The following is a 25,393-nucleotide window of genomic DNA, read 5'->3' as shown; positions in this document are numbered from 1 at the left end:
ACACGTGAAAAAGACTTGAGTATACTAATAGATCACAGACTGAATATGAGTCAACAGTGTGATGCAGCAGCAAAAAAGGCAAATGCAATTCTAGGATGTATTAACAGAAGCATACAATCTATATCACATGTAGTTATTATTAGCCTCTACTCCTCTTTGGTCAGACCTCATCTGGAATACTGTGTCCAGTTTTGGGCGCCACATTTTAAAAAAAACATCAACAAACTGAAGCAAGTTCAGAAAAGAGCGACCAGAATGGTGACCAGTCTGCAAACCATGTCTTATGAGGAAAGGTTGCAGGATTTGAAAATGTTTAGCTTGCAGAAGAGAAGACTGAGAGAAGACTTAGTAGCTGTCTACAAATATCTCATTGGCTGTCACATTGTAGAAGGATCATCTTTATTCTCATGTGCACAAGGAAAGACTAGAAGCAATGGGAGGAGACACAGATTAGAGATTAGAAAAAACTTTTTGACAGTTAGAGTGATGAATGAATGGAACAGGCTGCCACAAGAGGTGGTGAGTTCTCCTTCAATAGAAGTCTTCAAATAAGCTGGACAGACATCTGTCTGGGTTGATTTAGTGAATCCTGCTTTGAGCAGGGGGTTGGACCAGATGGCCCAGGAGGTCCCTTCCAACTCTACGATTCTATGATTCTAACACTTGTAGCCCATGTCCTGGATACATCCGTGTGTGGTGGCTCTTGAAGCAGTGACTCCAGCATCAGATCACTCCTTGTGAATCTCCCTCAAATTTTTGAATGGCCTTTTCTTACAATCCTTTCAAATCTGCGGTTATCCCGATTGCTTGTGCACCTTTTTCCTTCCACTCAACTTCCCATTAATATGCTTGGATACTGCACTCTGTGAACAGCCAATTTCTTTAGCAATGACCTTTTGAGGTTTACCCTCCTTGTAGAGTGTGTCAATGACTGCCATCTGGACATCTGTTAAGTCAGCAGTCTTACTCATGATTGTGGAGCCTACTGAAACAGACTAAGGAACCTTTTTAAATGCTTAGGAAGCCTTTGCAAGTGTTTTTTGCTAATCTAATTTACTGACATAATGACTATTGCATTTTCATTGGCTGTAGATATCAACATTAACAGAATTAAACACTTGAAATAGATCACTCTGTTTGTAATGACTCTATATAATATATAAATTTCACTTTTTGCATTGAAGAACTGAAATAAATTAACTTTCTGATGATACTCCAATTTTGTGAGAAGCACCTGTACTACCATCATAGGTCATGTTGTTATGAGTCACAGAAGATTTACTATATGAACAAAACTACTGGACACCTACACACTACCGGAGCTCTTATGACATCCCATTATAAATCCATTGGGATTAATATGGAGTTGGTCCATCCTTTGAATACAATAATCCTAAATGTCTCAGTATGGTAAAGAATTAAAGGGTTTGTATCACTAGCAAAAGTATATTTTAATCAACAGATCTTGGAATAAAAATAAACTCTAAAATTGGATTTGTTTAAAAATAATGTTCCTGTGCTGGGATAATAGTGTAAATGTGTCCCTGCTGTGTACTGTGTAATGGCTGTGTCTTACTGCACAGGGACATGGTCTGATCCTGGCACAACTCCTTTAAGATTTCACTTTTCACTTGAACTAAGCCTGAAACACAATCTCAAAGCACAAAAAATAGAATAGAAAGCTCATCAACTCTGCTAATGAGATAATCCACTGACATTATCAGTGGGGTTTTTTTTGCATTTTTTAATGGATCTTAAATAAAACAACTTTTTTATGCTATCCATGGATGGTTGCACAGAAGTTCCTTCTCTAATGCCTAACAATCTCAACACAGTATACCTCGTCTACAAAAATGTATAACTGGCACAGTGCAGTCAGGTGGGTAAACCGCTCATTACATTTGTCATCACTCTAATGGAGAACACGTTTCCACTACTCTAGAATCTTGTGGCTTTGATGCTTGGTATTGTGATTGTGCTTATTTTAAAGGCAGAAGAGGTTTGGTTTCTGCATTTATTGAGTCAGCAGAGTGTTGGTGATGTTTATGCACTATGCACCTAAGCGCTCTACAGTCCTCCACATAACTTTACATGGTCTGCCAACTTGTGACTAAGTTATTTTCCATTTTCAATAATACGATTCACAGCTAATAGTGTAATATCTAGGAGAGAAGGAATTTCATGGACTGACTTCTTGTAAATCTTGCATCCTATTGGAGCTCACTGGATTCAGTATGATGACTGAATCCAGTGAGCTCTTTAGAGTGGTCCATTCTTTCACAAATATTACTAACGGCAGACTGCACGGTTGGTGCTGTATCTCATACATACAGTTGTGCTCAAAAGTTTACTTACCCTGGCAGAATTTTTGCTTTCTTGGCCCTTTTTTCAGAGAATATGAATATGAATAATAACACCAAAACTTTTTCTCCACTCATGGTTAGTGGTTGGGTGAAGCCATTTACTGTCAAACTACTGTGTTTTCTCTTTTTAAATCATAATAACAACCCAAAACATCCAAATGAACCTGATCAAAAGTGATTTTGACCTGATAGCATGCACAGAAGTTGACACAAATACGTTTGAACACTTGTGACCTGTTTGCTTGTAATCAGTGTGTGTGCATAAAAGCTGAGTGAGTTTATGGAATTCAGACAGACTCTTGCATCTTTCATCCAGCCACTGCCGTTTGTGGATTGTGAGTTATGGGGAAAGCAAAAGAATTGTCAATGGATCTATGGGAAAAGGTAGTTGAACTGTATAAAACAGGAAAGGGATACAAAAAGATATCCACGGAATTGATAATGCCAGTCATCAGCATTCAAACTGTGATTAAAAAATGTATTAATAAATATTTTTGATTGTTGAAAATCAAAAATATTTATTAATACAAAACCATAGTAGTACTGAGACCAGTAAGGGCCATATATAGATAAAGTGCTAAATCAAATGAAAGACAATTTTTTAATCTTCCTTTTTTCCTAGTCCCTTTATTATTGAGTAGAGTTGAGCGAAAGGGGTGGTCAAATTCAAAAATAGCTGACTTTAGCTAAAGTCGGGTTTCGCCGATCGAAACCCGACCATAGCGTGAGGTCGGCCATGAGGTCGCCGAGCAGAGCGCCAAAGTCGCGTTTCATATAATGCTTCCAGCACCTTTTCTCAGCCAATGATGGAGGACGCACACTGTGGGCAACGTGATGACATGCGCAGCGGCCACCACCATCTTAGAGAAGGGCATTGAAGTGATTGGCTGGCTTTGTGTGGCGACACAGTGGGTATAAAAGGCTGTGACCGCCGACTGCCATCTTACTTCTGCCGATCTTAGAATAGGGAGAGGTGCTGCTGAGGCTGATTCTGAATAGGGAGGGAGGAAGAAAAAAAATTGCTTCTGCTGATAGCGCTTTTCACTGTACAGTTTGTGTGCAGTGAAAGGGGAAGATTTTTGTTGTGTGCAGCAGCGCTGGTGGTGATTAGGCTGCCTTTTAAGGCTACCTGCTAGCTGCATTGCTCTGTGCACACTACTGTTAAAACTGCTTTCTTCAAAGCACTCCAACTTTTATTATTTTGTTCTGGTGAGTTACTGAGCGTTCATTTTTTCACACACCATATAGCGGTGTACGCTCCTCACACACTACCGTGTACCGGCTGGTATCACGGACAAATAGAAGCTATCTGTGTGTGACTTTGGAAAAACAAACCGAGGAGATTTTCCATTTTTCCAGACCTACACCTTAGAGAGCTGTCCACTTTTCAAACAGTTTCGTATATCTGCTGTTTGATAACGGTCAAAACTAGACAGAGACAGCTTGTGTCAGTCCGTATAAAAATAGATGGAGATTGACAATTTTCCATACACACCGTATAGTGGTGTACGCTCCTCACACACTACCGTGTACCAGCTGGTATTACGGACAAATAGAAGCTATCTGTGTGTGACTCTGGAAAAACAAGCTGAGGAGATTTTCCATTTTTCCAGACCTACACCTTAGAGAGCTGTCCACTTTTCAAACCGTTTCGTATATCTGCTGTTATCTGCAGGCCTCTAAACTGGACACCTGGCCTGAATTGGCACAATATGCCTTACAGGAGCTCGCTTGCCCTGCTGCTAGTGTGTTTTCTGAAAGAGTCTTCAGTGCTGCTGGATCAATCCTGACAGAAAAAAGGACCCGTCTGTCGACCCAAAATGTTGATGATCTAACCTTGCTTAAAATGAACCATATATGGGTTTCAAAGGATTTTGTCCCACCTTCCCCTGATGACACATAGGTTGCCAGAAAACTGCCTCGCTTTTGCCCTCCTCTTCCTCGGACTTGCCCAATTCCGCCCTTTGCAGCAGCTGAATGTCCAGCCAACACATCATCATATGCCATTTTTTAAACCTCCCTAAGTGGGCTGCCCACCCACCCCCCAATGGCTGGGGTCAACACCTGGCACACCAGGGCAAGTGCCGTTGCTCTGAACAGGTGGAGGGGCCCACTGATGGCCGACGGCACTGGCACAGGGCCCATCATAGTACAATACAGTGTCTCTGACGGTGGGGAGGTCCACTCGCCATCAAACACACCAGTGTACTATGAGGGGCCCTGTGCCAGTACCGTCGACCACGAGTGTGCCCCCTGCTTGGTCATGGTCACAGCACTTGCAAGTTGCAATACTTACCTTTCCCTGCTTCACCGCTGTGTAGTCTGGGCAGTTAAATCCTTCACAGGGATGGCCACTAGAAATTTGGTGTATTGATCGATGATGGTTAAGATGTGGCTATGGCCTGTCCTGCTGGCCTCCACCTTCAGATGATCAATGGCTACCATTTGTAATGAATGTCAACTTACAAGCAGATGCAGTGGTGCTTTATGCTCACCTTTCACAGTTGTGATAGTCACAGACGTGTGACATTCCTGCCACCAATTTTCAATGTCTCCTCTCATGCCAATCCAATAGAATCACCTACGGCCTGTAGCTTCTGTCTTTTGCACTCCAAAATGACCAGACACATCATGATAGGCAGTGAGGACCATGTCTATATCTCTCCCTGTGACCACAATTTGATGGAGACGAGTAACAGTGATGTGATCCACGCTACTGTGATAAAGCAATCCTTTCTACACAAAGAACCATTTTCGCTGTCTCCACAAACACAGTAATTGAGGGTCTGCATTGTCTCTGCAACGTGTACCGGGATGAGTAATTCCCAAATTTCTGCTAACACTCGACTTTCCGTCTGTACTCGTATCCATGTAGTTTCCAGTAGCAGAGAGTCTGGACTGGCTTACTGAGATTGAAATATATACGAAGATTTAAAAGTACCACAACACTGTATACTGTTGTACGCTTTGACTACCTTTCCCTTTTTCTACTTTTTAAATTCTGGTGTAATACATAGTGAGCCTGTGAGTGTCTGTGTCTGACGCCGGAAGTATAGACGGAAAGTTACAATTACCCCTAGACTGGATACACCTGATATGTGCTGATACAGTACCTTTGTTAAAAATTTTGTATTACGGTATCATCCTTAGGGAGTGAGCATGTGTGGTTTACACCTTCTATATATTCGGTGAATCGGAGATACCAATTTTTACCCTATACTCGATACAGCTTGTATCTTGTTATACAGTACCTTTGTTCGACATTTAGTATTACGGTCAAATCAATACTGAGTAAGCGTCTGACAGTGACTACGGGACTATGTATACGGAGATTTCAATTGCAACCTATAATATATATACTTGCTATCTTGTTATCAAGTACCTTTTTAACAACATTTTTTATTATGGTCAAACCCAGACTGAGTGAGCGTCTGAGGGTGACTCCGGAAATATATACCGAGATCTCAAATTTGGCCAACTGTATGCTTCTGATACAGTTGTACGCTTCTGATACAGTAACGTTTTTAGCTATTTAGATTCTGGTGTAATCCATAATGACCCTGTGAACGTCTGTCTGTTACTCCAGAAATATATTAGGAGCTTTAAGATTACCCCAACACTCTATACAGCTGTACGCTTGTGTTATATTACCCATTTACAGCTTTTCATATTCTTGTGTAATCCATACTGGGCCTGAGAGCGTTTGTGTCTGCCTCCTGAAATGGTTCCATGACAATTGTGTACAAGATAATTGTGTACGGACAATTGTGTACAGAAAATTGTGTACAGGCCAATTGTGTCCAAGGACAATTGTGTACAAGGACAATTGTGTACAGGGCAATCGCCTTGTACACAATTGCCTTGTACACAATTGTCATTGTACACAATTGGCCTGTACACAATTGTCTGTACACAATAGTCCGTACACAATTATCTTGTACACAATTGTCCTGTCACCTCCTGAAATATATACGGAGATTCAGAATGTTTACACTATACTATATATACCTTGTATCTGGTGATACTCTACCCTTTTTCAACTTTTTATTTTATTGGGTAATCCATACTGAGCCTGTGAGCGTCTGTGTATGACTCACGAAATATATACGGAGATTTACTGTTATCCCTAGACTTGGGATGTTGGGTCCATTTTCCAAAACATGAGGAAGTATGGTGGAAGAGGGCGCGGACGTGGCTGTGGGGGGCCACCTGGTACTGATGGTGGTGGTGGTGCATCTGCTGGTAGTGTCAAAAACACAATAGCAGCTAAGGCAGGAGGTGTTGAGCCTGCGTCATGGTGTAGCTCTGGAAGGCCTATAAGGCTCCATTTTCTGGGAGTAGGTAGACTGCTTTTAAAGCCGGAGCATCAGGAACTGTTTTTGGCTTACATTGCTGAAACAGCCTACAGCTCTATCGCCTCCTCTTCTGAAGTTTAACAAAATGCAAGCACTGAGTCGTACGTGCAGGCTTCTGGTCAGGAGCAACCCCTTTCCTTGTGTCCTTCACCCACCACAAAAGTGAAGGATGCGGCAGCACACACTTCAGATTACTCCATGGAGCTCTTTTCACATACCATGCCTGGGTTAATTAAAAATGGGGCCCATCATATACTGGAGCATTCCAAATGGGGGACATCAGACACTGGAGCAGCATTTATGGGGCCCATTATACACTGGAGCATTAGAAATGGGGCCCATTATATATGGAGCATTATTAAGGCCCATCATACACTGGAGCATCATCCATGAGGCCCATCATATACTGGAGCATTATAAATGGGGCAGATCAGACACTGGGGCAGCATCTATGGGGCACATGATACACTGGAGCATTAGAAATGGGGCCCATTATATATGGAGCATTATTAGGGCCCATCATACACTGGAGCATCATCCATGAGGCCCATCATATACTGGAGCATTATGTGGAGCTCATCATATACTGTATGGAACATTATATGTGACCAATTATTCTGTATGGAGAAATATATGGGGCTCATTATTCTGTATGGCGCACAATGTGGTGGCCATAATACAGTATGGAGTAATATCACTGTCCTTTTTTTGAGCTGTTGTACAATTTAAAATAGATCAGTCATGTCATGTAAGCAGTGAAGTATTTGTCATTCTACTATGCCTATATTTCTGTGCCATATTGGAGCATCATGAATTGTGGTATGTGTTAAAGGGGCGCACTGACACTCTTTGACCCAGGGCACACGAAAACCTGGAGCCAGCCCTACCCCCCACAACTCTAGCCAAATAACCCCCAGTTTTCAATGCGTAACTATTATTATGAAGTAAATTAAGGTTGACAAGCTTCAGTAATAAGAATTGATGTTTTTGGCATTGAAATGGGCACTGTAGGTGTGTTTACTGTCCTCCACTCCCTGCCGACTTTGCTTCCCCATTGACTTGCATTGGGTTTCGTGTTTCAGTCGGCCTCCGACTTTTCCCTATAGTCGGCCGATTTCGTTCAACCCGACTTTTGCGAAAGTCGGGTTTCATGAAACCCGACTCAACCCTAAAAAAGGCAAAGTCACTCATCTCTATTATTGAGCAATTTATCTGGTGTACTGTATTATCTCTCTGCATATGCTTAACTGTCACAAGTTGTTAAACTATTGGGAATTATTGAAATTCCACTTTTGGTCAGTCATTGGGCAATATATCCTTATTTGGCTTTCAGCTTACTGGTCTGCTAAACTCATCTTCTATTACATCTTTTTGGACCTAGATGTATATTTCAGAATTGTGTTTTTGTATTAATAAATATGTTTCATTTTTAACAAGCCTTCTCTGGGGATCACAATTCAATATTTGAACTATACAATAATATAGAATATTGATTCTATATTTGTAAGAATTTACTCCAAAACTGAACCAAGCATTGTCTGTCAATTGGCATACATTCTGAATAGAGCCAAGAAGGTTTGAGGTCCGCACACCTTTTCAGTGCTCATTTCTACTTATGAAGGCAACTAAAATGTGATTCTTGATAGTGATATGTAAGTATTAGAAAGCTTATTGCAAAATATTTTGGTTCACAAGTGAATTGGAGTTTCCTATATTTATTTTTGCTCATTTTTGGTATAGAAATCTATAATGAATTAAAGACCGTAACCTCGTAAGAACAATAACAGTAAATGTGTTACAAGCTCCTTATGTTCAGTGCTCTCGTAAACCGACAAGAAGCCTCAGCTACTGAACACCAGTTTGGGAGAGTGCTGGAAACAGATGTAGAGAGAGAACAGGATTACATTGTATCTTGGACGCGTCTGACAGTGCGTACAGGCCATTGCTGGTCGTCATAGTAACTAAAGGAAGAGCCGCAGACCGAGAGTAAGAGCATCATCTGTATCAAGAATCAGAATGATATCGAAAACAGATTATGGTCATTTAGAGTCTTAATCAAAGAGTCACAAATTATTTAGTTGAATATCAAAATAATTAGGCAAAGAATGTGTTAAATCGCAAATACTCATTGTATAACTTGGCAAAAAAGCAGCAGCATATTGTGCAATGCTGTACATAAATTGTTCATTTCCTGATTTCAGATTTTTTAAATTGTTTTTAGGACAGAATATCTCCCAATACATTACCAAATAGAGCCCTGTATGGCTCTGTATGACACCGTGCAGCATCCTTCAATGGTTTCATTTTGTAATGGGATTAGAAAAACAGTTATGAGGCCTTACTATACCTTCATGCTTCTGATTTATCTTATTCACAGTTCCTTGTATGCATCTTATTTTATTGTACCTTGTATGCATCTAATGTTTTTTACCTGTTCTATAGCGCCTCGCACAGTCTGACATGGCAGCAACACATGGAATCTCTGTGAATTCATAGTATATAACCACATAATACATTGACTTTACATGCTCCTGCACACTTTTCTTTTATACACGAGGCCTCAATATGATATATATTTTTATAGTGGGTCTATTCTTTTATAATAAATTTCCTATGTATGAATCTCTTCTGATATGTAAAAAAGCATAAAAAGAATATAATTTTAAACACCTTAGTGACGAGCCAATTTTGTCCGTAATGACCAAGCCAATTTTTACAATTCTGACCACTGTCCCTTTATGAGGTTATCGCTCTGGAACACTTCAACAGATTCCACTGATTCTGAGAAGGTTTTTTCATGACATATTGTACTTCATGTGAGTGGTAAAATTTCTTTGATATGACTTGTGTTTATTAAAAAAAAAAAAAAAGAAAGAAATTTGGCAAAAATTTTGAAAATTTTGCAATTTTCAAACTTTAATAATAATAATAATAATAATCTTTATTTTTATATAGCACTGACATATTCCGCAGTGCTTTACAGTTTGAACACATTATCATCGCTGTCCCCGATGGGGCTCACAATCTAAATTGCCTATCAGTATGTCTTTGGAATGTGGGAGGAAACCAGAGTACCCGGAGGAAACCCACACAAACACGGGGAGAACATACAAACTCCTTGCAAACTCCTAAATTTTTGTGCCCTTAAATCAGTCATATTGCACAAAATAGTTAATAAATAACATTTTCCATGTGTCTACTTTACATCACGAAAATTTTGGAAGCATAGTTTTTTTATTAGGAAGTTTTAAGGGTTAAAAAGTTGACCAGCAATTTCTCATTTTTTCCAACAAAATTTACAAAACCATTTTTTTAGGGATCACATCACATTTGAAGTGAGTTTTGGGGGTCAATATAACAGAAAATCCCCAAAAGTGACACCATTCTAAAAATTGCACCCCTCGAGGTGGGCAAAACCACATTCAAGAAGTTTATTTAACCCTTCAGGTGCTTCATTAAAACTAAAGTAATGTGGAAGGGAAAAATGATCAATTTTTTTTTTCACAAAATATTTACTTTTGGAACCAATTATTTTTATTTTCACATGGGTATCAGGAGAAAATGGACCACAAAATTTGTTGTGCAATTTCTCCATCAATACCCCGTATGTGGGGGAAAGCCACTGTTTGGGCCCATGGCAGAGCTCAGAAGAGAGGGAGCACTGTTTGACTTTATGAATGCAAAATTGTCTGGAATCAATGGTCGGCGCCATGTTGTGTTTGGAGATCCCCTTATGTAGCTAAATAGTGGAACCCACCCAATTCTAACTCCAACCCTAACCCCAACACACCCCTAACCCTAATCCCAACCTTAACCATAACCCTAACCACAACCCTAACACAAACACACCCCTAACCCTAATCCCAACCTTAACCGTAATACCATAACCACAACTATAACCCAAACCTCAACCCCAACCCTAATCCTAGCCCCAACTCTAACCCTAGCCCAACCCTAAACCTAGCTCTAAGCCCAACCCTAACCCTAGTCTAAGGCCAACCCTAATGGAAAAATGGAAATAAATAAATTTTTTGCATTTACTATTTTTTTTATTTTGAGGGTCTATCACAGTGATCAAAATGAACCAAAAGGAAAACTTTCCTAAAATTGCCAGGTGCTGGCCGGCAGATCTTGGCAGGAGCACTGCACATGTGCCCGCCATTTTCTTTCCAGAAGAAAACGCCAACAGCTGGGGGACAGTACCGGGGGATGCAGGAGGGTCCAGGAACATTGGAGGTATTGTGAAGGCTCATGGGACCCCATTTTTCCTCCTCTGATGTGCTAGATCACAGGAGAGAGAAATTAAATGCGAAATCAGACTTTTTTTGCAGTTGCCGTTATTCACTGAATATCGCAAAACTGGGGTCGGTAGCTGACCCCCCTGAAAATTTCCAATGCTGGGGGCACTATAACCTTTTTTCTCAGCGCCATTAAAAAGCAACATTGAGGAATAAGTACTCTTAGCGGCCACCATTAAAATGCGTATCGGCAGTTGTTGAGGGGTTAAGCTTAAATAAAAGCAAGGACACCTAGAAGTGATAATTTAGCCCCTCAAAATCACTGAGTCTGTCTGAAAGATATGAAAGATTCAAGAAAGTCTACACTCAGACAAAATCTGATCAAATGAAACTATTAACACTTCTAGCATTTTTACCTACTAGCTCAAACGTTTTTCAAAGTACAAGTTGTATATGTCCTTTGAAATGAAACATTCTGATGAAATTTGAATTTGGCAGTGAAATTCAATTCATATTGAATTTATTTTATGTAAATTGAATGTTTCTTATGCTCTTGGTTGTCTTCAAACCCTAGAGCATAAAAAGCATGGTGTGAAAAAAAAAGTAAATACTCACCTCTCCTCTTACCTGTTCTGCTTCTGTAGGTCCACATGGCCACTGGCATCTTCTTGCATGATATTTACTTGCATTGGGATCTCCGACACTGACAACTGTCAGGAAACCACACTGCACTTGCTCGCTGAACCAGTGTGCGTGTCCTGAGTAAGACAAACTGTGCTCAGCGATACCTGTGGAGCAGGCAGCAGCAGAGAAGGTGCATGCTTCAGACCAGCAGGACCTAAAGCACGTGACTGCTGGGGGTGTGGCCTAAACCTCAGAGAGCTAGGAGCTGCAGGAAAACTCCTAGCAGGATAACTACAGGACAAAGTTACCAAGGGGCATAGACAGGCTGGGGTCAAAGCACAAGATAGCACGACAAAACCAGAGGATAGACAGAACAGGGAGTCAGGACGTAGCCAATGAGTCATACATGGAGATAGCTGTAAAGCACAAGAGAGGCGAGCAAAGAATGGTCAGGTCACGGGCAAGGAGTCATACACAGAGAGGGTAGCGCAGTACAGAATCAACAGGCAAACTCACAATGGGGGACAGAACCGGGTCAGAACTATATAAGCAAGCTAGAAGACAACGAACAGGCACAGGCACACAGGGGTCAACACACTCAGCCAAAGGCAAAAGTATAACTGACAGGGATTGGAGTTTCTAGGGCTATAATAAGCTTTCCCTGAACCAAAGAGAGGCCACAATAATTAACCCCAGGCGTGCAGGTCAAAGCCTGCCCTGGGCTCAAGACATTAACCCCTGATGTGCAGGTCAAAACCTGCACTGGGATCATGACAACAACATGACATAATGGCGTACATCATGGCTGACTAGGCCTTGGTCAGTGTTTGTCAAGGCACACCTTGTGACATCTCTGGCCTGCTAAGCTTCAGAAGGCATTTGCCATTTTACTGATTTTGCATGAAGACTGAAAAATGTGAATATCAATTTGCATCAAGTAGAATCACTCATCTCTAATGTGTCTGATACATAAGTAAATCTGTTGACTCACCTATGACTTTCTTTCATAGTTTATTTTCTTTTTCTTCTACATCTGTTCCAAACCGCGTTACAACTTCTTCCATACTTGACTTGTCCTTCAAGAATGTAAACCACAGATGTATTGGCTTGGTCTCTTTTTCTGCAACTTCTCTACCTTTATGCAAACTAAACAGTCTGAAACCCATCCAAATGTCATCAGTCAGTAATAGTGCCACCTGATTCTGATGCTTTAGTGACTTTACTTAAGAAGAGTGTGATCTTTGTATCTTTCACAAAGTAATACAGTCCTCATATGATCCTTGTGCTCCCTCATAGTAATAGTCTCCATGACCTCTTGTGGTGCCTTTTTTGTACATCCATATGGAAATGGTGCCCCTTTTCCCCTTTTCTGCTACCACACTATATTCATGGTACTCTGTGCGCAATACAGTATTGTCCCTTACAATCATAATAGTCCCCAGACAATAGTAAGAGTGCCTCAAAGTATTATTAGTGCACCTGTATAGAAATGTCCCCATCTGTGCACCGTTACAATAGTAATAGTACTCCCCACAACTGTAAGAATGCCTCCACAACAGTATTTTTAGGACATCCACACTTGTGTCCCCCATCTTCCAAGGGCTTATTTGTGCATGAAAAAAAAATAAACTCACCATACCTCTATCCCCCAATGAACATATTTATTCCTACTGCAGTTTTTACTGGGTGCAAGTGGAGAAATGATACTTAATCATAATGCCATCTGACATCCTCCACCATTCAGGCAGTTTGCAGTTTGCAGACCTAAAGCAGCCTGTAGCTTGCCAGAGTAAGTGGCGGAACAGGGATCCATTCATACTTTTATTGTTCTGTCTGATCAATTTGCCAACTCTTTAAGACTCCATGAGGTCTTCCCTATGTAGTATGCCAGACAATCTGAAACAAATAAAAGTTTGCAAGTATGCTTTTATAACAACCTCGCTATGGCTGTATGCAAACCCAGTCCATGATACGACTTAGTGTATTTGTTTCCACCTTAAATTAAGTATAATTCTGTTTTTTTTTAATTTGTTTGTTTAATTGTCAATTCAAATGGATGCATTCATGTGGTATTTTACTATGTTATATCTGTCAGGCAACATATATTTTCTGGTTAAAGTACAGAAAATTTTTAGAAAATTGTAACTTTTTTTAAATCAGCAAAGTTTATTCCTGTTACAGGCGACAATATAAATAATGATTTCTTGAACTTAAGCATTTTGATATGTTTAGTGTGAATGAAAAGCAAGTGAATGGAGATGCTGTAATAAAACAAAAGAGAAGAGAAGTGAAAGGCTGCAAAGACAATACACTAAGCGGTAATGTAGTTACGATGATTTTGAACTTCTATACAGGTCGATTCTAGTTGCTATGGCAGCGAGAAGAAAGATGACTGCTAAAAGTACGAAAATGAGACTGAAAGCTAACCACACATTTTAAGATGTATCTAATAATTCACCAGAAAAGATGACATGGTTGGAAAACACAAAATGCCAAATAATAACATTAAACTTGGAAAAATTATTGTCAAGTATTTTTTATAAAGACTGCAATGAGACTGAATGCAGTGATCATCAATTTCATTAGGACAGCATAGGATAAACTATAAATGCAGGAATCTAATGAAAGAAGAAATCTTTTAACTACTCTCCTCCTCCTTGTCCTTTGTGCTCCCCTGTGACCGGGTTTTCCTGCATTTATTGTTCTCATCCTCCTCTTAGGCACCCGGCAGGAGCAACATCGGATCTACTCTAACCAGTGCCCCGGGACCTGCCAGCCTGGCGCTCCAATACTCTGTCTTACCTGGACTTCTCAACATAGGATAAACTGACCTTGCCTCATCTAATATGACTTTTTACTACATCTCCCATAAATTAAAATCAACAGTACTTGTCCCATTAAAAAGTATAACCAATTAAACTACCACTTTCTAGCCTACCATGTAATTGACATGGGTAACAGCTGACGCTTTAACTCTTGCTAGTTGACTCATATCAAGGTTTTGGCAGAGCAGATTTTTCAACAGTGCTGCAGAGACAAGTTCCGGTGCTATGTAATAACTGTCAGTTTGAGTGATGTCTTTGTCTTGCTTATTGAAGTGTCACAGGAACCATGGTAAATGTTTACAGGACTAAAGAGAATTGCAAAATAGGCACCAGCTCTGCAGGTCTTGTCGCATATGTGTTCTTCTCTTCTATATTATAGCTTTAGAGTTGGCTAAAAATCACTGACAGTTCATATTAACAAGCAATGCAGCCTTCTACCGCCTTGATACCTGTCCTTTTGAGAGAAAAAATCTTATTCAAAAGAGGTTTAACTACCCTCGTTATTCATGATTTCAAGCTGACATTCTGTAACATGCTGATGATAGTTAGTATTAGATTTAAAAGGTAACATACCGGTATTTAATATATATTATAGCAACTGTTCTTTAAGTTTGATCAATAGGAGTTTAATGCTAAGACCCCCACTGTTTACTCAAAAGAAAGGACAAAAGCAATAAACTTATCCTTGAGCTCAAGTGGAGCAGTGTACAGATCTATATTCTTTCTATTGTGCCAGTATATCTCCATAACTAACTATAGACGTTAAAATATGTTTTTCAATGTCTAAAAGCAGAATATTGGCTTCCAAGAGTGAAATACATGAACAGCTCAGAGACTTGCCTTCTTGCTTTTTTTGAACAGTGTTCAGTATTATGTAGGTAGCCACATTAACTGTTTGTATATGTAATATGACTGGTCCCTTAAGGGTCACTCTCATGTCAACAGTCCATAAAACCTTTGAATATTCTGACATCAGATATTTCTTGGCCCTGTCTAGATGTTTCAACTTACGTGCCTTATTCAGTGGTGGTCAGATTTCAGCATTCCTTACCTTAGCTATTTATCTGAGCACTGAATGCCTTGTATTTTGGGCACTCTAAGGAAACTGTAGTTCTAAAATATGACAGCACTGGAGAGTAATAGGATCCTGGTCACTTCACATTTGATTCTTCTCAAATCTTTGGCAGTTAATGTGCATCTTTTTTTCTCAACACATTTTTTGTGACCCTTTTGCCTATTTACAGCAAAAACGTTAATGGTTTTGTGATCACGACCCAATATTTTAAACATTTCAAGAGTGTTGTATGCCTCTATCAGACTTGTAACATTTCTTACTTTTTCAGAGTCAGCTTAATCTTTTTTTGACTTATTTTGCCTTTTGGAAAACAAGCTGCCTAATAATGCTGCACACTTTGATAATGGCGTTGATATCATTAGGCCACACCCTTCTTTATTATACAAATACATGTCACCTGATCTGTTTCACCCAATAAGCATTCACGTTTCCACATTTGGAGAAGGAAAATGTGCATAAAAAATTATGTTGTAGTCAAATTAGAAATCTGCCTAATAATTTTGCACACAGTGTAGAATTTTTTTAATTGTTTACAGTGTTTTCTATTTTAATTATTGTATATATCTTTTTAATCCACAGGAGCTGGAGTAGCTTATCTGGAGATCTGAGGCCGGCATGATCGCCACTGGAGGTCTGTTGAGGATCTCTGCACGGAAACAGGATCCTCTTAGAACAAATAATCAACCTCCAAAACGCAAGCGGAAAGCAAAAAAGAAACGCAAGAATGATGTTGTGGTAGTGAAAGGAAAACTTAAACTCTGTTCTATTTCTGGATTAATTGCGCTATGTGGAATTTTAGTACTTCTTGTAGGAATTGCCATGGCTGTTATGGGATATTGGCCAAAAAGTCATACAGTTTATCATGGAGGTCTTGGGACAAATAAAGCCAAATTTTCATCAGGGGATACAAATATAAGCACTGCTAACAGAAACCTATCCTGGAGCCATCACAACAGTCAAGGAGCTAATACTTTCAAAGAAAATAACACAAGCATAAAAAGCCGTCAGCAGAAAACAACATCTGGGTCTTCTGGTTTTCTTGCAGGTCTGTTTTCTGGATACTTACACTCGGATAATCTTAAAGTTTTTGGCCCTCTAATAATGGGTATTGGAATATTTCTATTTATTTGTGCAAATGCAGTCCTGCATGAAAATAGAGACAAGAAAACGAAGATTATTAACCTGAGGGATCTCTACTCTACAGTGATTGATGTTCATGGCATGAAATGTAAGGATGGAACTCCACTAAATGGCTTTGTAAATTATGTGCAATCACGGGGCATGGAAGGGAAAGCTGGTGGAGACTCTTTTGGAGCTGCAATGTTAGCTAAGAGCTCTTGGCATTCTGCTCTTGGTGGTACAATTACATTTTCCCCTCCAAATCCTAGGGAAATAAGGACGTCTTCTCCAAAAGAACATCGCCATGCAGGAGAGAACTCCAACATGGATGAGGCCGTATACAGTATTTACAGGGAGAGGTCAAACTCTGCATTACCATTTGACAGAATTTCTGGGAGGGGGCATGAAAATTATTCTCTTTCTGGATCACCTGATTTAAGCTGGGATAGAAGCAGCACAAGTTCTATTGTTGGCCATTCCCTTAGTGCATTTACATTGCCCATTGTCAAGTTAGATAACTGTCTCTTGAAGAAGGACGAACGTGGGGAAGGTAAACGTGCCAAAGAACTACAGAAGGGAGAAATTGAATTGAGTTTGAAAAATTTTAGCCATGTAGACTTAAATTGGGAAATTCCCAAAGCCCATAGAAAACTACCCTTAAGGCGTCAGAGCACAAGCTGTCTGCCAGACTTCAGGAGACCTATGTCACCTGGTCTGCTGTCTGAATTGGGTAGCCAGTCTTTAAGTAGCACAGATTTAGACTGTAGCCTTTTGGTGAGATCCTCCCCATTTGGCAAAACGAAACCTGCAGTTCTTGTGGATACTCTTACAACAGCACCATTAATAAGAAGAGATTCGCAGAGCTCAGGGTCTGACCAATCAAGCAATAAGGGCTATGTTCATCTGGAGGAGGCAGGAACCTCCTTTGATTCTATAGACACCTCAGCCAATAAAACCCAGGAGGAATGTGAGGATTCCGAAACCATAGACATAGATATACCCTTGGAAGATACCAGCACAGAACATGTAGTACATCTTAAGAGGCAGTACACAAATAAAGAAAAACTGTTGATGCTCTCCAGGTCACATGCTAAGTCTGAAGAAGATGATCTAGATAACACAACTATTTAAGGCACAAATGCAATTATAGCTAAATTTACTCTGAGATTTATTCACAGAAAGTTCCGGAATATGCTGTTTTACATGGAGCTTGCCAATATCCAAAGATCTGCAGTGTCAACAGTTGTCATACGTATTGATAACCGTCACAAACATCTGATTGTAACTGTATGTATGATTGAAACCAAACTGTATTAATAAACTTTAAAATAGCCCGTCTCAAACACTTAATATGAAATGAGATAGATTAACTTCAAGATAGCTGTGCACTTCATTTTGGCTATGGTAGATTTTTTCATTGCTGATGGCATGTCAGTACTGTAATTGCTTTGTTATGGCAATTTAGTTTGGCTTATTCAAACGCTTAGGCAGCAAGTCTGCCTACCTACTGGATTAACTGAATTTTATTTTTGGAGAAGATATTTTAGAAGTTTTATCATTGCTTTGTTGACAAAAAATATTCAAATACATTTTAAAGATGGACAAATAACAGATTTCAGCTGATTTTACGGGACTGTTAAATATATTCAGATTTTTATTTTCAAATATTTTAAACCCTCCTGTAAAACGTTATATTGGGTCTTATGGCTATAAAATAAAATGACAGCATTAATAATAATAAAAATCTTTTAAGAAATGTTTACATTTAACTATATCACAAGCACCAAAATGTATTTTTGTTATTTTTTTTTTGTTTTTTTCTTAACCTATTGCAGTATTTTAATATTGGCATGCAAACAGTTGTGCTTCAAAAAAAGCAAACTTGAAATGCAGAGTATACAATAAAATATAAATCTATTTGCTAGCTACCATAGACTTTTATTTCCTTAAATGGAAATTAAGTGAACTGCATGATAAAATGTATTTTTGCTACCTTCATATCTATTCAATGTAGATTTGCATCACTGGCCCATTTGTCAGAATGTCAGCCTTTGGATGTTTTCTATTATAAAGATTCTTTATAATAACAATAACAATAAAGAAAATAAAATAAATAATTTTACTACTAAAATGTATAACAGCGTTATTAGCACATTTTGCTTTTCAAATATTTTTCCTAAAGCTACATTTTACGGGAAATATATTTATCTGAAATTGTAGATTAAGATTGTCAATTGGTGGAAATAGATCTTCATTGTTTGTATGATGGTTTATTACATGTAGTATGGACTATTTAACCAATCAGGCTTTTAAGGTGGTTAAATGTGACCCTTTATTATGTCTTGTAAAATGTATGTTTTGTTCTGTCAGGTTTCTGGTGTTTTTAATGGAAAAAAAAGCATAGTCATTAATGTTACGATCATGAGCACCAAAAAACATAATGGACGCTATTATAAATCAATGAATTCTACCAACATTGGTCAGGATCCATTAGAAAATGCACCTACAAGTCCAAGTTTTTTTCTTTTCAAATAAATCAATCACCAATGTGTCATTGGGTTTCTTGCTATAATGTTGATAGTGTTTTATTTACTGCAGCTCTGTTAGTCTTTTCAATAATGTGCTTCTTCCAACCCTGTCCATATAATTGCTTGGAGTTTTCTATCTACGCTATGTATAGGGAGAAGGCTGCCAATCAGTACATGGTTAGGGGACAGAGATAGCCAGAGCTCATGAATATTGATGACTACATAGCAGGAGCTCACCAGTGAGAGGACTAGCAAAGCTACCGCAGATAAACCATTGATTCATCAAAATTACAGCAAGAAGTCCAATAAGTTAAACAATATTTGAATCAAAATTTCTGCCCCTACTTTATGTTGCTTTTAGACGGGACCAATAATTTGACACCGTTTATCATAGTCAATGAAGATTACACAGACAATGTCACAGTCATTTTTTGTTAGATCACAGTTCAGCCTCCCGCTTATGTAGGTGAATATGGAGGAGAGGGTAATCACACTGTTACCACAGCATGCAGAGATGGTATTGGCCCTAGCTGGTCATGCGATGCTGTGCTTATGCATCAGTAACTGATGGCAGAGCAAAGAGGAGAAAGAAGAAGAGTCAAATTTGAAATTGATGGAATCTGAAGATAAGAAATCGTGATTAAAGCGCATTGAGGTAAGTGCACTATATACCAGAGGAGTGGAGAGTGTGATCAACAATCAGGTGCTGAAAGTACAAAGATGCTAAATAAAAACCATTGAGTGCTTCTATAATCTAAATCGTCTCATTCTCAGTTTAGGGATTTATTAGACTCTACAAGGAACAGACTATTTATGTTACGGCTATGTTCACATATTCAGTATTTGGACAGTAGTTTACTTCAGTATTTGTAACATAAAAATCAGGAGCGGAACAATCAGAAGAAAAGTATAATATAAACACGTCATCACTTTTGCATTTTTTACCCAGTCCTGGTTTTGGTTGACAAATACAGATATAAAATGCTGAACAAATAATGAAGGTGTGAACATGGCCATATAATGATTTTTTTTTATTCACATTTCTATATATCAATCTGTTAAATTTTTACTGCTCTGTAACATGCTCCCACTTTTTAGACTAAATGTTAACATAACTGGTTACCTTTAAAAAAAAATGTGAATCCGGATAGAGTAATGAGCATTTGAAACACAAAATATTTGATCTAGGATAAAATAAGCATTTGTGTATAGTCATATTAGGATCATCTTGTATTTAAGGTAGTTCTAATTCTAAATGTACTGCATGTTAAGTATTCAGCATATGTTGAGACCCCTTTGAAGTAGGCACAGAATCAATTTCTGATGGTTTGTAATTTACTTAACGTTTATCAGTCTGGTGGCAATGGATAGCGAAGTGTTAAGGCATGACTGATGCTAATTGTTTTCTCCCCGTAGCAGTAGGCAGTGGTATAACTAGAGTGCGAGGGACCCCATGGAAAATTTGGGCCCGGACCCTCCTCCCCCCACATGTTGGTCAAATGTATGGGCCCATGAAGGATTCTAAATGTTGCTCCTTTCCCCATTTATGTAGTAATGTCTTTCAATCTGTACAAATGTTTCCCATCCTTATCCCCTTCAAGGTACCGATATTTTCCTCCATTCTTGTATATTTGTCTCCCATCCTGGGCCAATTATGTTATGTATGTCCCCCATATGGGCCCATCCTTGCATATATGTCTCTGAACCTGGTATATATTTCTCACATCCTTGGATCATCCTGGTATATATGTCCCCAATCCCGGGCCCATTCTGGTATATATGTCTCCCATCCTGGTATATACAGTGCCTTGCAAAAGTATTCAGCTCTCTGGTACTTTTCAACCTTTTCTCACATATCATGCTTCAAACATAAAGATACCAAATGTAATTTTTGGTGAAGAATCATCAACAAGTGGGACACAATTGTGAAGTTGAAAGAAATTTATTGATTATTTAAAATTTTTGTGGAAATTCAAAAACTGAAAAGTGGGGCGTGCAATATTATTCAGCCCCTTTAACCGGTGACAGGACAATTGTGTACAAGATAATTGTGTACGGACTATTGTGTACAGACAATTGTGTACAGGCCAATTGTGTACAATGACAATTGTGTACAAGGCAATTGTGTACAAGGCGATTGCCCTGTACACAATTGTCCTTGTACACAATTGTCCTTGGACACAATTGGCCTGTACACAATTTTCTGTACACAATTGTCCGTACACAATTATCTTGTACACAATTGTCATGGAACCCCTTTAACCTAATACTTTGTTGCGCCACCTTTTGCTGCGATTACAGCTGCAAGTCACTTGGGGTATGTCTCTATCTGTTTTGTACATTGAGAGACTGAAATTCTTGCCCATTCTTCCTTGGCAAATAGCTCGAGCTCAGTGAGCATTGATGGATATCGTTTGTGAACAGCAGTTTTCAGCTCTTTCCACAGATTCTCGATTGGATTCAGGTCTGGACTTTGACTTGGCCATTCTAACACCTGGATATGTTTATTTGTGAACCATTCCACTGTAGATTTTGCTTTATGTTTGGGATCATTGTCTTGTTGGAAGACAAATCTCTGTCCCAGTCTCAGGTGTTTTGCAGACTCCAACATGTTTTCTTCAAGAATGGTCCTGTATTTGGCTCCATCCATCTTCCCATCAATTTTAACCAGCTTCCCTGTCCCTGCTGAAGAAAAGCAGGCCCAAACCATGATGCTGCACCACCATGTTTGACAGTGGGGATGGTGTGTTCAGGGTGATGAGCTGCTTTTACTCCAAACATATCGATTGACATTGTTGCCAAAAAGTTAAATTTTGGTTTCATCTGACCAGAGCACCTTCTTCCACATGTTTGATGTGTCTTCCAGGTGGTTTGTTGCAAACTTTAAACCACACTTTTTATGAATATCATTGAGAAATGGCTTTCTTCTTGCCACTCTTCCATAAAGGCCAGATTTGTGCAGTGTACGACTGATTGTTGTCCTATGGACAGACTGTCCCACCTCAGCTGTCGATCTCTGCAGTTCATCCAGAGTGATCATAGGCCTCTTGGCTGCATCTCTGTTCAGTCTTCTCCTTGTTTGAGATGAAAGTTTAGAGGGACGGCCGGGTCTTGGTAGATTTGCAGTGGTATGATACTCCTTCCATTTTAATATGATTGCTTGCACAGTGTGCTCCTTGGGATGTTTAAAGTTTTGGAAATCATTTTGTATCCAAATCCAGCTTTAAACTTTTCTACAACAGTATCACGGACCTGCCTGTTGTGTTCCTTGGTCTTCATGATCCTCTCTGTGCTTCAAACAGAACCCTGAGACTATCACAGAGCAGGTGCATTTATACAGAGTCTTAATTACACACAAGTGGATTATATTTATCATCATAAGTAATTTAGGACAACATTGCATCATTCAGAGATCCACATTGAACTTCTGGAGTGAGTTTGCTGCACTGAAAGTAAAGGGGCCGAATAATATTGAACGCCCCACTTTTCAGTTTTTGAAGTTCCACAAAAATTTAAAATAACCAATAAATTTCGTTCAACTTCACAATTGTGTTCCACTTATTGTTGATTCTTCACCAAAAATTTCCATTTAGTATCTTTATGTTAGAAGCATGATATGTGGGAAAAGGTTGAAAAGTTCAAGGGAGCCGAATACTTTCACAACGCACTGTATGTTCCTGATTCTAGTATATTTGTCCCCCATCCTAGGTCCATCCTAGTATATATGTCTCCCATCCTGGTGTTTATGTTTCCCATCCTGGTTTATATGTACCATAATTTTACTCATACTGGTATATGTCTCCCTTCATGGTATATATGTACCCCATCTGGGCCTATTCTGGTATATATGTCTTCCATCCTGGGCCCATTCTGGTATGTATGTCTTCGATCCTGGGCCCATCCTGGTATATATGTCTCCCGTTCTACCGCTGTTTAACACATAAACAAAAATAAATTATTCTACTCACCTTCCCACACTCCCACTTCGCACAGTGTCTTCTTCTGAAGCTGGCAGCTGACTTCAGCATAGCTGCTAGCCTCTAACCGACCGGCCATGTGTATTTCACTTCAGGGACTCAGCGGGTCTCTGCACCGCAATACAATTCATCTGTGTTGCACCCTCAGACACACATTCAGCTGAAGTATGTGCTGGCGCAGGTGGGCCCTCCGACCCTACTCCCACACGGACATGGCCGTGGTTGCCTTACGTCCCAAGGAAGTAGCTAGAGTAGAGATGAGTCATGTTTGAAAGTCTTGTTGCTATGGTCTGCAATGTGGAACGGAATGGCATGCCATTGCCAACTAAATTTTATCTTTATTGTAGTCATAGTTTCAGTTTAACTAGGCTGAACCCCTGAGTTTTGTCAGACAGTCTGGCTGTTCTTAAGCCAGTACTGAACCAGAAGACCATTGGAGTGTATGTGCCAAATGAAGTACATGCCTCATAATAGATTTGGCACTCTACGTGCCAGAAAATTAAGTTTGCTCCAGCAGTAAAGAACAATTTACACCATTTTTACACAATGCTAAAATTGTACGACATTTGGCCTTGCTCCTTTTTGTTAATTTCTTCAAAATTTTAAGTTTTTATTTTTGGCACAAATAATCTTGCATAGAGGGAATTATAAATTCACCCCTTTAACTTTGTCAGGAAGCAAGTTTTTGGACTCGGGCAAGGAGAGTTTACAGGACAAACAGTAACTGTTAACTTAATAGGATAGAGGAGGGGGCGCTCCTGGTGGGATACCTGGTGGTCAAGTGGAGGAGGTTAAGAACAAGTATGCTAACTTGCCATGGTTATGCTGCCAGCATAACCATGTTTGCAGATCCTGCAGTGCTTATCGTGCACCATTCGTCGTTTCGGCTTCCAGGTTCGGAGGTTAGCCAATCACGTGGAACGTCACCTGATGCTGATGTCACCGCAGGTCCTCCATCTGTCATATCCTGCAAGATGGTTGATAGTCTGCTGGGTCCATGCTGCACCAAGCTGCTCACCCAGAAGGGTGTATAATGTAAGGAAGGAAAAGTACAGCTGATTAAGATGATCAGACCAAGACAGACACTTGTTTTAGATAGAAAAGAAACTTCTTTACTTGGTCATTATCTCCTCACAAAGCTTTTCGGCGGTGATCAGGTGATCACATTTTAGGTGTCTTTGAACTGAACCTAGACAAAACAATTATTATTGAGCAGAACTTGAAGCACCATATAATCTATCATGTAGTATCTAGGTATAAATTTTCCTTTCCTATAAAGTTTCCTTAAATGTGATTTTTATTTAGATGTTTTGTTATAGAAATTTTAACTGTTAATAAATTATAAATAAAGTTTACTTGATGTTGAGGATTAACTTCCTCATCTGCAGGTGAAATCAATTTAAGTTTCCATCTGTTATTATGTAGCTACATTTTCTGAATCCTAACCATATATTCTACCTCAGCCACCTGCTGGATTAAGTATATGCTTCAAATTAATTCCTTCCCTAAGTCCTCCCTCGGCCCTTAGCTACAGACTTGAAAATAAACCGCTTACAAGAAAACATTTTACAATGTTAATCTAAAACACTGAGTAAATATTAAAAAGCTGAGTGGGTTTGAAACACTTTATTTTTTCAGATTTTGTTATAGTAGTTTCCTGGCACTTCAATTTGATTGCATGTCCATATAATAGGCCTTCAGTATTTTTGGGGTTCAAGGCCCATCAATCAGTGAAATGAAGGGTTTCCTTGTTTAATTAGAAACAGTGTGTGTGTTATTCCGTGCTTTGCATTGTTAATTCTTTTTTAGGATGTTCCATACACATCATTGTTTGAAGAAAAAAAAAGCACTGCTTTTTTATGTACTTTTATAAGCCAAAGGTGAATTCATTTTAAAAGAAGGAATCCAAGACCAAAACTTGATTTACAATAATTTGGGGAATGGAAAAATAAAAATATAAAAAATTCAAAACTAGTGCAAATGAAATAAAAAAAAAAATTAAATTGTCATTTTCAAAAAAATTATGTCTAGTTTAAGTGGTGAAATGTTGCAAAAGGTGAATATAGGCTTTAAAGAGTATTTTCAAGTTTTCTCTTGAGCAGCTCAGCTTTATGCAGTCTCCTTATGCTATGTTTCCATAATAAGCTTTTAATGTTGTAGATTTTCTGCACCTATTAAGTAAATTCAATTACTTGCGGGTTTTTTTTCATTGTGTTTTTGAGCTTTTTTTCACCTGAGGATTTTCCATATCGAATGTAAGTCTATGGGAAAAATCTGCACATAAAAGTC

General features: G+C 39.1%; 1 protein-coding gene across 6 annotated transcripts in view; it reads left to right on the top strand.

Moving 5' to 3' along the window:
- Window positions 1-25,393, top strand: part of TMEM200C (transmembrane protein 200C) — a 399,449-nt gene that overhangs the window by 125,134 nt on the left and 248,922 nt on the right. For 4 of the 6 annotated variants that reach the window (XM_073550928.1, XM_073550925.1, XM_073550926.1 and 1 more), the window contains one exon: window positions 16,060-18,527. The exons of the other annotated variants lie outside the window; for them this stretch is intronic. In XM_073550928.1, the coding sequence (XP_073407029.1) occupies window positions 16,096-17,730 (1,635 nt within the window). In that variant the 5' untranslated portion in view covers window positions 16,060-16,095 and the 3' untranslated portion in view covers window positions 17,731-18,527. Of the gene's footprint in view, window positions 1-16,059; window positions 18,528-25,393 lie in introns of those variants that run through there. 6 annotated transcript variants of the gene reach the window in all.

The sequence above is a fragment of the Dendrobates tinctorius genome, unplaced genomic scaffold, assembly GCF_039654945.1.
Source record: "Dendrobates tinctorius isolate UK_male_01 unplaced genomic scaffold, ASM3965494v1 ptg000171l, whole genome shotgun sequence".
Lineage (NCBI taxonomy): Eukaryota > Metazoa > Chordata > Amphibia > Anura > Dendrobatidae > Dendrobates > Dendrobates tinctorius.
The sequence above is the reverse complement of the archived record's forward strand: the minus strand, read 5'-3'. Positions and strand labels throughout refer to the sequence as shown.